Source organism: Trichechus manatus, unplaced genomic scaffold, assembly GCF_000243295.1.
Source record: "Trichechus manatus latirostris isolate Lorelei unplaced genomic scaffold, TriManLat1.0 scaffold00176, whole genome shotgun sequence".
Taxonomy (NCBI): domain Eukaryota; kingdom Metazoa; phylum Chordata; class Mammalia; order Sirenia; family Trichechidae; genus Trichechus; species Trichechus manatus.
Window position 1 is genome coordinate 3,263,767 of NW_004444112.1, and position 13,474 is coordinate 3,277,240.

At 43.8% G+C, this 13,474-nt stretch overlaps 1 protein-coding gene and 1 pseudogene across 1 annotated transcript; both read left to right on the forward strand.

Annotated features, from left to right (window-relative positions):
* The window catches only part of LOC101343645 (vomeronasal type-1 receptor 1-like), an 18,986-nt pseudogene extending 14,820 nt beyond the window's left edge, over nucleotides 1-4,166 (forward strand).
* A 5,729-nt stretch (nucleotides 4,167-9,895) lies between these two features.
* LOC101344165 (zinc finger protein OZF-like) lies at nucleotides 9,896-13,261 on the forward strand. The gene is made up of 2 exons (XM_023741252.1): nucleotides 9,896-9,993; nucleotides 11,718-13,261. Exons 1-2 carry the CDS (start codon nucleotides 9,960-9,962, stop codon nucleotides 13,127-13,129), a joined length of 1,446 nt encoding a protein of 481 aa, XP_023597020.1. The 5' UTR covers nucleotides 9,896-9,959; the 3' UTR covers nucleotides 13,130-13,261.
* Nucleotides 13,262-13,474: the final 213 nt, after the last annotated feature.

Sequence of the window (13,474 nt, forward strand, 5' to 3'; positions counted from 1 at the left end):
GTATTCTTACTCCGTTTGGTGTTCGGCTGAGTTCTTTATCTCTTCATTTGATGTTCTAGGGTTTCAGGATTGTTGATTCTCTGTTTGGCTTAGTTTTTTGGATCTTTGTTGTGGAGGGACGGCATGGTGCTTCTGCCTAGACCGCCATCTTGCTGGAGTCTAACCATGTATTCTTAATGACCATTTAAAGTGAGAAAATGTCTGCAAGTTAAAGCAGTAGAAATCGCTGGGCAGGAGATGGTAACATCTTTTGTCTGTTTGCTTTTCTACTTATTTCTCCGGCTTCAAATAAAATCAACATCACATAGATATCGACATGATAGGTTCTACCAATATGGAAATAGGGATTATTTTCCTCACTTGCATGGGAGTTGGGATTCTGGGAAACTTCAGTCCTGTATCTGTATAACTTTACTTAGCTCACTGGACATAAGATGAGATCTACAGAGCTGATTCCCAACCAACTTATCTTTGCCAACTTCTTGAGGATCCTCTCTAAAGGGATACCTTTAGACGATGGTAGATTCTGGATGGAAATATTTTCTGGATGATGTTGTATGTAAACTTGTTCTTTGTTTTTACAGAGTGGTCAGGAGAGTTTGTCTCAGCACCAACTGCTTCTCACGTGGCTTCCAGGCCCTTAACCTTTGCCCCAGTACTTCTGTGTGGATGGAGCTGAGAATTAGATCCCCAAAATACATTGGCTTCTGCTGTTTCTTCTGCTGAATCCTGCATCTCCTGCTAAACACCTTTATTGCTATTAAGGTTACTGGCCCAAAGAAGAGCAAAAACAATTATAGAAAAAAATTATACTGTTCACCAGCCATTCCAGAAAAATTTATTGTCTCACTTCATGAATTTATGTTGTCCTCCATTGACATATGTTCGGGTACCATGTTCTGGTTTAGTGGCTCCATGCTTCCTGCCCTGCACAGACACAACCAGTAAGTCCAACACATTCATAACAACAGCCGTAGACTTTCCCATAAGACCAAAGCCATGTGCACCATTCTCATTCTGGTGAGGCCAAAGGAACGTGCACCATTCTCATCCTGGTAAGCATCTCTGTTTCCTTTTACTGTCTCTTCTGTTTTGTCTTTTTTTTTGGTTATCCTGATTGTGAACCCATACCATTGGCTGACGAACACCTCTGCACTTACGTGTTCAGGCTTCCCAGCATTCAACCCTTTTGTGCTCACTGGCAGTGATGCCCTGGTGTCCCAGTTCTGCTTTACCTGCTGGAAAAGGAAAACAAATGTTCTAAGTGTAGTTTCTGAACTATACATTCTACCTAGGACATCTCACCATTTATTTAATTAATTTTATGTATTTGTGAGCTCACACTTTAGGCCGATTAATTTCCATGACGTTTTGATTCAAAATTGAATACAATGGTAACTCTGCCTTCATATCATATTGTCTAGTGTACAAAAGATGAACATGACTCATAATTATTAAAAAACGATTTTCTAAAATTATGTAATATTATTCGCTAGAGACATTCAGGAAATTTTGATAATATAATGTAGGAAATGTTTAGGGTTTAGACATTTGGGATAGCAACCCACTTCTGATTTGAATTTTATGCTGACACCCAAAAGATTTAAATTTTCAAAGCGTCATGGGTAAAAGTTGTTTCAACTGATGAGAAAAAGACCTGCAAGTATACTGAATTGAGAAGGCACATGTGGGATTCAAAGAACTGAAGGAAGTTTAATGTTTTTGTATAGTGTGTGATGTAGAGAGTGGTGGGAAAAACAGCAAAGAAAATAGTTGATGGCATCTGGCAGATGTTGGAAGACACATCAACAATCAGAATAACCAGAGCTTTTCATAGGCAAGACCTGTTTCTTCTGCCTGGAATTAGTTCCAAAAATACTAACATGTTTCGTCCCTCACCTCCTTCAGGCGTTTGCTCAATGGTCCTCTTATTAAGGAGACCTCCCTTACTGTGCTGTGGAATAGTATATCCCATCTCCCCACTTCTTGGCACCCTCATCTTCTTTCCTTTCAGTTGTGTTTACCACATTCTAACATAATATATTATATCTTCTTTCATGTCTCCTGTCTGTATTCCTTGAATAGAACGTAAGTTGCCTAAGGGCAGCCGTCTTTGTCTTGTGTACAGATGTCTCACATGCACCTATGGTACAAAAACAAACTCATTGCCATCAAGTCGATTCCGACTCATAGCGACCCTATAAGACAGAGTAGAACTGACCAATAGAGTTTCCAAGGAGCACCTAGTGCATTCAAACTGCCAACCTTTTGGTTAGCAGCTGTAGCACTTAACCACTATGCCACCAGGGTTTCCACACCTACAGTAGTGCCTGGGAAATCAAGTGCTTGCTTGTTGAAAAATTGTTAGAGCAGTGAATAAACATAACACCTCAGCTTTCCTGTTTAGTTTTACTATTCTGGCTACTCTAAATGTTCCCTTTAAGTCTCTTTCCACGTAGGTATTGTTCGATGTTTTTGAAATGAAAAAGAATCACATTTTGGAGACAAAAACCCTCAGAGAGACCATCGTAGTCACCTGCTCAGCTTAATTCTATCTCTTCTCAGACTTAAATGTCTCTTGCTAAAAAGTCTCTGAGGTCGTAACTATTTTAACCCTCCACTGATGCTTCCTCAGAGCTATTTCTGCCATTATTCTTTGAATAACTACATAATTTTTATTAATAGTCTCCTGTAGTTTGCATTTCCCAACTGTTTGAGATAATCTTAATTCCTTATTCAGAACTCTGTCTGTAATCACTGGAGAAATGATCATCACTTCCTGGCAAGGAGAGAAGTTCATGGGGTTCAAAGGCCCTTTTTATCTTGGGGTCCAGAGGCCCCCTTTGCACACGTCTCCACCTGTAAACACTGCAGCCACTGTCCTCTACCAAAATACTGTTGGATAAGTTGCTCTCTCTTTAAGATATATGTTAATTCCTAAAAGGAACTGAATCTATCTCGGTATAAAAAACCGAGATCCGTTGCTGTTGAGTCAATTCTGACTCATAGCGACCCTATATCTCAGTATATGGAGTAAGAAATATTAAATGGATAACACAGTGTTGCTCACTGAAAGGGATACAATTACTGACTATACAGACCGGACAGATGTTCTGTGGGAACTGTAGGCAGAGATCCACCCTTGTCCTGCTTCACATGCCTCTTCTGTGTTTGTCACAGCCCTGTCCAGAATTTTTTTCTCTTGCCCCTGAATGAACATACTGAGACTCACAAAACTGATACTAATGTTCCAGAGTACATGCAATTGAATACAAATGTTTATTAGGTTCCTGTTACATTTTATGTTTGAAAGACTGTGGATTTGGATCTGTAGCCTTTGGGAGGTCTGAAATCATATTTTTAGCCTCTGGGAGCATACTAGTTGATCTTCATGAAGTCTGAAATAATCTGTTTCCAAACACTTTTATCATCACTTGAGGACAACACGCCACAAAAATCTCCGAACAGCTCCTTTATGTAGGGGCTAAGGCTTTCCCTGCCTTTGGAGGCAGAGGATGCCTTGTGACAAGGTTCTTAAAGGTGCCCTTAGGCCTCGGTGGAGACCTGGTGGCAAAGTGGTTAAGAGTAACGGCTGTTACCCAAATGGTCAGAAGTTCGAGTCCACCAGCCGCTCCTTGGAAATCGTATGGGGCAGTTCTATTCAATGGCAACGGGTGTATTTGTTTTGGTAGGCCTCTGTACCTGCAGGCTGACCTGAGGTCGCTTAGCGCTTCGCGGTGGCCAGTACAACTATGGAAACTACATTACCCAGAAAGCTCTCCGCAAAGCGGTAGCGGCGTTGAGCCAATGAAAGCCCAGAAGAGAGGCATTTCCTCTTGCGTGAATTACGTCAGGGCGGAACATCCGGCGTCTTCCTCGTCGCGGTGATTTTGGATGATCTCCGATGTGCTTGGCCAATTAGAGGCTACGGTACTCCTGGTGCTGATCGAGCAAGCGTGAGAGGTGGCGTTGTCATCAATGCACGAGACATTTGTGAGGCTCGACTGCGGGGCGGCCTTCACCGGGTCCCGCCCCTTTCGCCCACCACTCCGGGTCCTGCTCCGCCCACAGGTTCCGATGGCGGCGGCATCGTCGAAGGACCTGGCTCAGGTAAATACTGGGTCCTCCAGGGCCTCACTTACCCTTACCCCACCTCCGAATTCTAAAGCCCCGAATAAGTGTTGCCTCACGTCACTACAGCCCAGACTCTAGTGCCCTGGACAGTGAGGCGATTGTAGGCGGGGTTCCCATTCTGACACCTTGTGTGAATAGGTGTGGGAGAGTGTTAACAGACCGGTACGTGTAAATGCTGGCAGGTGTGACACGGCCAGGAGCATTCGAGAAACTGGACACTGTCTTGTGTTGATGATAGGAATCAAGCCTGGAATATCAGGTTCAGGAGTTGTGCCTTCATTCTCCGGACGCTGTACCCCGTGGACGGTTTTGAATAAAAGGACATGATCTGTATTATGCTTTTAGAAACTTTCCAAGAGGTGCGCATTGGAAGAACAGAGTGTAAGGGTTAAGGCACAGGGAGATTCAATCTTGTACAAGGTGTCACAGCTGGTAAGAATCAGCACTGAGGAGTGAGGCACAGAGATAAGCCGGGTACCGCGAGGTCACCTGGCTCTAGGGATGGACAGGGATGCAGAGAGTTCTAAGCCCCTGGAGTCCTGCCATGGTCACCTGCCTTGCATGGCCTCCGTCTTCTCAGAGCTTCCCATGGGTGCAGAAGTGCTTTATGGATCCTAACTGGTGAGTGGAGTATGTCCCAGAGCCTCACTGTTCCTGACCCCACCCATATGGTGTCTGGGATTGTGGTGTCCTGGGACACTTTACCTGCCACTCATCTATCTCTCAGGCCAGAAGACACTGAACTAACCCCAAACTTAGGGTACAAAGATTAGAGCATATTGTTGGCAACCAATGGAATGAGGTGTGGAAGGTTATCCAAGGCATAGGTACTACTATGTGTTAATGCTTGGAGTTGAGACTGAGCTGGAAGTGTTCAAGTAACTGCAGGTTTCCTTTTGTTCTCATGGGAAGAGAGAGCAGGGGCCAGGAGTCAGGCTTGGAATGGCTTCCTGAGAAGTTGAGCATCTATTCTGGAGGTGATAGGAGCAGTGGGAGTTTTAGAGCAGAGAAAGGAGGTGGTCTGACATCTGGGTGTGAGTATGGGTGTGACTTGGGTGGCAGTAAGACGAGGGAGGAGGTTACTGCAGTAGTCCATGTGCATGTTCAAGGTAGCTAGATCAGTGTAGTAGCTCTGGAGGTGGAAGACATTTGTGGATTCTGTATCTAATTTTTATCTAAGTAGGGCTGCCTGGATTTTCTAATTTTGAGGATGAGAGAGTAAGGTAGGAGTCAGGAATGACTCCAAGATTTTTTTTTTTAATGTAAATAGATATTTTTGTATTGTGGTAAATATATAGGTAATAAAACATTTGCCGTTTCTACAGTCTTCACATGTACAGTTCAGTGACATTATGTTTATCATGTTGTTCAATCATAACTATTAACCATTTCCGATTTTTTTCCATCACCCTAAACAGATGCTCAGTGTCCCCTAAACATTGTGTCTTCCTTTTCCCCTCCCTGATACACACCCCTGGCAACCACTAATAAACTTTGAACTCTATACACTTGCCTATTGTAGCTGTATCATATAAATGGAATCATACAATAACTTCAAGATTTTTGGTTTTAGCAGCTGGAAGGATGGAAGCTTCATCAAGTGATATAGGAAAGTCAGTAGTAGGAGTCATTATCATTGGGGATATTAAGAGATTTGTTTTTGTCCATGTTGAAAGTATGAGCTGTGTCTCTTCAATAAATGGTGCTGGGAAAATTGCATTTCCACATGCAGAAAAATGAAACAGGATCCATAAAAAAAAACACACCATAAACAAAAACAAATTCAAAACGGATTAAGGACCTAAGTATGGAAACTAAAATCATAAAATTCTTAGAAGAAAATGCCAGGACAACACTGTTGGGCCTAGCTTTTAACAATGGATTATCTAATAACAAAAGCACAAACAGCAAAAGACACAATAAATAAATGGGACCTCATAAAAATTAAAAACTTATTTATCAAAAGACTTTACCAAAGAAGTGAAAAGACAAGCTACTAACTGGGAGAATATCTTCAGAAACCATATATCTGATAATAATCTAATAACCAAAATATATATAAAACTTTGACAACTTAACAAAAAGGCAAATAGCCCAATCATAAAATGGGCAAAGGACTTGAATAGATATTTCACCAAAGAGGACATTCAAATGGCAACCAAACACATGAAAAGATGCTCTCAACATCATTAGCCATCAAACCAAAAAAATCTGTTGGTGTTGAGTGAATTCTGATTGTCATGGATTGAATTGTGTACCCCCAAAATATGTGTCAACTAGGCTAGGCCATAATTCCCAGTATTGTGTGATTGTCCACCATTTTGTCATCTGATGTGATTTTCCTATGTGTTAGAAATTCTGCTTCTATAATAATAGGTGGAATTAGTGGCAATTATGTTAGTGAGGCAGGACTCAATCTACAAGATTAGGTTGTGTCTTAAGTCAATCTCTTTTGAAATATAAAAGAGAGAATTGATCAGAGAGACAGGGGACCTCATACCACCACAAAACAAGAGCCAGGAGAATAGCTCGTACTTTGGACCCAGGGTCCCTGTGCTGAGAAGTTCCTCAACTGGGGAAGACCAATGACAAAGACCTTCACCCAGAGCTGACATAGAGAGAAAGCCTTCCCCTGGAGCTGGCACCCTGGATTCAGACTTCTAGCCTTCTAGACTGTGAGAGAATAAGTTTCTCTTTGTTAAAGCCATCCACTTGTGGTACTTCTGTTACAGCAGCATTAGATAACTAAGACAGCGACCATATAGGACAGAGTAGAACTGCCTCATGGGGTTTCCAAGGAGCAGCTGGTGGCTTTGAACTGCTGACCTTTTGGTTAGCAGCCTTAACTCTTAACCACTGCGCCACCAGGGCTCTTACTAGCCATCAGAGAGCTGCAAATCAAAACCACAGATACCATTTTATTCCCACTAGGATGGCTAAGATAAAAAAAAAAGGAAAATAACAAATGTTGGTGAGGATGTGGGTAAATTGGAAACCTTATCCATTGCTGGCGGCAATGAAAAATGGTACAACTATTGTGGAAAATGGTCTGGCAGTTCCTCAAAAAACTAAAAATAGAACTACCATATAACCCAGCAATTCCACTCCTAGGTATATATATGCCCAAAAGACTTGAAAGCGGAGACCCACACGGAGACTTGTTCACAAGTGTTCATTGCAGCACTATTCACGGTAGCCAAAAGGTGGAAACAACCTAAATGCCCATCAAGAGATTAATGGATAAACAAAATGTGGTACTGCATAACAATAGAATACTACTCAGCCAGTAGGAAAAATAAAATCTTGATACATGCTATGATATGGATGGAGCTTGAAGACATGCTGAGTGAAATAAGTTGATCACAAAAGGACACATATTGTACAACCTCACTTATATAAAAGGACAAGAAAAGGCAAATGTGTAGAGACCAAAGTTTATTAGTGGTTACCAGGGGTGGAAGGGAGGGGGAAAGGGAAGGTTATTGCTTACAGAGTACTAAGTTTCAGTTTATAGTGATGGAAAAATGGCATTGATTAAGGATAGGGTTGCAAAGACAATTATTGTAAATCCTATCGATAAGTTGTAAACCCTTAAAAAATGGAATTGGCAAAAGTTGTGTGATAGACATATTTACAACAACAATAACAAAAAGAGTAGCTGCTGAGGCTGCTTATGTACAACTAAATACCTCATGGGATTTGATTCCTTGGTTTTGAGGTTTAGGGTCATAGTTTCATAGGAATTCCAGTTAATTGGCCTAATAATGTGTTTAGTGCTTCTGTTCTATCTCCTAGTTCATTGTTATAAAAGCTTGCAGGTGGCCATCTAAGGCAAAACAATTGGTCTCTGTTTACCTGGATCAACAGAGGAAGATAAAGAATCAGGAATAGATGGAGGAAACAGAATGTATGGCTAATTGTCTCCATGAACAACTGCCTTCTCTGACATGAGACCAGAAGAACTAGATGGTGCCTGGCTACCATTACTGAACATTTTGATCAAAGATTCTGTAGAACAATCCTGATCAAAAGGGAGGAAATGCAGAATTTCAGATTTCTCATGGAATCCATACTTTCTGGAGCCATGGTGGCTGGATGAACCCCCAAAACTATTGCCCTGAGATAATCTTTAAACCTTAAACCAAAAATATCCCCTGAAGTCTTCTTAAAACCAAACAATAGTTTAGCTTAACTAGTAGAAAATATCCGCCTTGAGCATTATGCTCTTTTAAGATCTATATGAGATGAAATGGACAACAGCAACTCAAAACATGAGATAGAAACCTTAGGGGACAGTGAGTTTATGTTAATTGGGGAGGAACAACTCAGAAAAGGACAGTGAGAATGGTGGCAAAACTTGAAGAATGTAATCAGTGTCACTGAATTGTATATGTAGAATCGGTTGAATTGGTGTATGTTTTGCTGTGTATATTCTCAACAACAAAATAAATAAAATTTTGAAAAAAAAGTGTGAGCTGTTTCAGTGAACAAGAGAGTATAAGTGTTAAGTGAACAGCTGGACAACAGATCTAGAACTCTGGGGAGAGACTCAGGATGGAGACATCTCCAAAGGTAGTGGCCAATGTGTGGATCAGGGTGGAGCTGTGGGTTTCTTTTGGTGGGGGGAATCTGGTCATGGTTGTAATGCTAATAGCATGGTAGTGAGGGGAGGGTGGGGCTGGAGGACTGGATCTCTTGCTTGGGCCCATAGCTAGCCATGGTCACAAACACAGGCAAGGGAAAGAAGTGGCCATGGGAAGGTTGTAGAAGAGAGCACAATCTGGCAGGTGGACAAGGCTTACAAGGGGTGAATGGACATAAGATGGATGTGGAGGCACAGAAGTAACTGAGGCAAAAAAACAGGCCAGCATCGATCCTTATTTACTGTATGATGGACATACCAGAATTTTGTTGTGTCCCTTGGTGTGGACTGAGGTGTTTCACTCGGATGTGGATTAACTGTGGGCCACAAGTGGCCATTTGGGAGTCACTGGGCCACTGAAAACTGGCTTTGAGTGATGGTTAGGTGGAGAGAGGAAGGCTGTGACTGGTGTGCGTTCAGAAAGTGCAGCATAAGTTGAAGTGGGCCAAAGGTATCTGAGATCCACATGTGGCTGTGGGTGGCTGAGGTTAAAACAAGGAGCAAAATCAGGCAGGGAGGCCTTTATAGCTGTCAGTGGGGACCACCAGAGGTCTGGGGTAGAACTGGATCCTGTTTGAATTTGCTGAGTACTCTCTGGTGCTATGTACTGAGTACCATGTGGGGAGGCCAGGGGTTGCCTATGGTGTGGGGTAGGGAGGGGGAGGAGGCTGTGGAAGTGCAGCTGTGGGAGAGAGTGTGGGTCAAAGAGTGGTATACACCATCTGTGTGAACTGATGGTGCCAGGGCCCTGGTACTGGGGACCTAAGGCTTAAGGAAACCCATATTTGGTTGTGTCAGGGAGCTGTGTTCTTTGAAACCCAGGAAAATTGCCTGACAAGAGGGGCTAGAGCCCTGCATACCTGACCCAGAGCTTAGGTAGTGTTCATCTGACAATATGCCTCTTAGTGCTGGTGGCCTACCCAGTGATCAGTGAGGCCAAAGGGAGAGAGGGCATCAGTTGAACCAGGGCCTGATATCTCCTCTGAGCTGGGAAGGGTGGTGAGCAGAAGATGAATATGAGGAGAGATGAAGTTGGGGTCCCAAGGAGAGAAGCTAATCATGGAATGAACTGTTGTCCCCATCATGGCAGGGTGGTGTGACCTTTGAGGACGTGGCCATTGACTTCTCCCAGGAGGAGTGGGGGCTCCTTGATGAGGCACAGAGGCTGCTGTTCTGCGATGTGATGCTGGAGAACTTTGCAATCATAGCCTCCCTGGGTAAGACCCTCACACCCACACACATTTCCTACTCTAGTCTCTGTTTCCTCTTTCCCCAGAGACAGTTCTGTCCTTCCACAGCCAGACTGTGGCACTGCTACCTTCCACATGTTCTTGGCATGTGTGCTCTGGGGGCCAGGGCTGAGCTGTGTGCATTGCTCTGAGCAGTGCACTCCCTGAGCAGCCCCATCACCTGCTGCCCACACCCTGCAGGGAAGGATCTGGGAGTCAGGAGTCTTACAATCGGCCTAACAGAGCTCACCCTTCTTGCCTTCTCCCTGGCAGCATGACTGTCTGAGTTCATGACACCTCTGTGCCCAGGTTCTACCCCCTTTCCCTAGCTGAAATTTCCTCATACTTGCCTGGAGTTACAGACAGTGTCATGGCCATTAGTTATGAGGACTGTGGGCAGTTCTTGCGATAACCTCCTTCAAAGGTTTTTGTTTCTGTAATGCTAATTTTCTCTCCTGTGGTCTTTTTTGTGCTGACTTATTGTAGACCGATACTGGCCACTCACCTGTCCTGTGTGTCCCTTGGGACTTGTCTTATGCAGGTCCCATGTAGTTGCACAACTGGGACTGGGGGTATACCCTGGTTGCTTCTGAGGGTAGACATGACAAGATGGTCTCAGAGGTGGCCTGGCCCTGCTGAGTGGAAACTGGGAAGGCTGTTTTAATTGTATTGCCTTGGATGAGGTATGGTAAGATCAGATGCAGATCAAGAGACAGAGACCATGAAAGCATTAAAGATTTTGTTATAGTCACAGTTCCCTGGAGAGAATGCTGCATGTCACATCAGGCCACTCAGAGCATAGTGCCTGAGGACAGGGTAACAACAAGCTGGAATTGTTGGAGATGCTATATATGGCAAGCAGGGCAGGGCTAGCTAAGTTTCACGGATTTTCTGGGGATTGGGCATTTAGAATAATTTCCACACGCTCTGGGGCATGAGGTCTGTCCCTACTTCTATGGGACCTGGCCCATGGTGATTATGGTGGGTGGGTACTGACCCAGGAGTGTGTGAACCCGATAAAGAGAGTGATTGGAGAGTACCCTTAATCTGCTACTCAAGAAGGAGAACTGACTGGCCTCTAACCAGGGCCCAAAAACTGGGTCAAGAGATCATTTGTGAGGTATTATATTACAGAGGGCATGACATCAGAGCTGTGTTCACAATATACCAGGAACCTGCTCTGTGTCCACCAGTGTTTTGTTGTAAATGCCAATGATCATACCTCTTTTCTGCCTTTTCTTCTCCATTCTTGACAGTTTGTTGACTTGTTATTTCAACTGTGCATCTAGCCCCTGTACACCACTTTGACCTCCCCACATCACCTATTCCTCTCCACTGCTCCCTCTTCACTGTTCTCCAGTATTGGCCCACACGTAGTGTGTCGTGAGGTGTGTACATATCCTTAAACAGTCCTATGCCTGAGCACAACCGACTTCTGTACAGAAGGCACGTATTATGTCCCTGCTGAAGGTTGTTGGCAGAGAGTGTGTTGGAGACCCCGCCTCTTCTTACTGTGCTGCACCCCATCTTAGTGTCCTTGTAATCGCAGAGTCCCAGTACTGCAAAGCAGCCCATTCTTCAACTTGCCCCCAGTTCCTTGTTCTCAGAACAGTTCCATGGATTCACTTCTTGTGTCTGATGCACAATTTTGATGGAGCTTCTGCTTCCCAGCAAAGTCAACATGCATTTCATCAGCATTTCTGTGCTTTCAGGTTCTTGGCATGGAACAGAGGATGAGAAGGCATCATCTAAGCAGAGTGTTTCTGTAGAAGTAGTGTCACAGATCAGGACTTCAAAGGCAGGTTCATCCACCCGGAATACTCACCCCTGGGAAATGGGTGTCCCAGTCTTGAAAGACATTTTGCACCTGACTGAGCAAGGAACACATCCTGGGCAGAATCCATGCTTGGGTGGGACATGTGTGAGATGCTTCTGGATGAGACCAAACCACCAGCAACAGAAGTGTCCCAGTGGAGAGAAACCCTTCAAAAAGGACATGGATGGGGCCTCATTTATGAAGAGCTGCAGATTCCATGTGTCAGGGCAACCCTTCACCTGTGGGGAAGTTGGTAAGGACTTCCCAGCAACCTCAAGTCTACTCCAGCACCAGGCCTCTCCTGAGAGTGAGAAGCAACCCAGCAGCCTTGAGTGTGGGAAGACCTTTCACAATGGAAAAAGACTGTTCAGGTGGGGTAAATGTGGGAATTTTTCCAGTCACAAACACACACTTGTTCACCATGAGAGCGTCTGCACTGGAGAGGGGCTTTATGAGGGTAACAAATGTGAGAAAGACTTCAGCTGCAAATACAGATTTGTTCAGTGCCAGGGAATTCACACTGAAGAAAAGCCGTATGAGTGTGTAGAATGTGGAAAATCCTTCAGATTCAAATGTTTACTCAGTTACCATCAGAGAATTCACACTGGAGAAAGGCCATATGAGTGTGAGGAATGTGGCAAATCCTTTAGAGTGCCCTCATCCCTCATTCGACATCAGAAAATTCACACTGGAGAAAAGCCTTATGAGTGTAGTGAATGTGGAAAACCCTTTAGCCGCAAATCTTTACTCAGTTACCATCAGAGAGTTCATACTGGAGAAAGGCCTTATAAATGTGGTGAATGTGGAAAATTATTTAGCCGTAAATCTGACCTTAATAAACACCAGAGAATTCATACTGGAGAAAGGCCTTATGAGTGTGGGGAATGTGGGAAATCCTTTAGAGATGCCTCATCTCTCATTCAGCATCGGAAAATTCACACTGGAGAAAAACCTTATGAGTGTAGTGAATGTGGAAAATTCTTCACCCAGAGATCGAATCTTAAGAAACACCAGAGAAGTCACACTGGAGGAAGGCCTTATGAGTGCAGGGAATGTGGGAAATTCTTTAGCTATTGCTCCTACCTAAATAAACACAAGAGGATTCACACAGGAACAGTGCTGTATGAGTGTTGTGAATGTGGAAAATCCTTTAGCCGAGGGTCCAGCCTCCTTAAACACCAGAGAATTCACACTAGAGCTAGTGTATATGAGTGTGGCGAATGTGGGAAATCCTTTAGATACAAATGTTTACTCATTTACCACCAGAGTTCACACTGGAGGAAGGCTTTATCAGTGTGTGGAATGTGAGAAATCATTTTGCGATCACTTAGTCCTCATTCAACATTGGACAGTTCACACTGGAAAAAGGTGTTACGAGTGTGGACAATGTGGGAAATCATTTAGCCACTGTAAATCCTTCATTAGACACCAGAGAGATCACACTGGAGAAAGGCCTTAGATATGCAGGGAATGTGATATTTGTTCAGAATAACATCACTGGAGAGCCTTTGTGAGGGACTGATCACCTGAATTGATCCTCCTACCTTCAAACATTCACTGAGGGAAAATTCCCCATGGGTTGTAGGTATGTGGGAAACCTTCAGAAGTTACGTTTCATTTTATAACATTCCCAAGGCCCTTGCCAAATTTTCA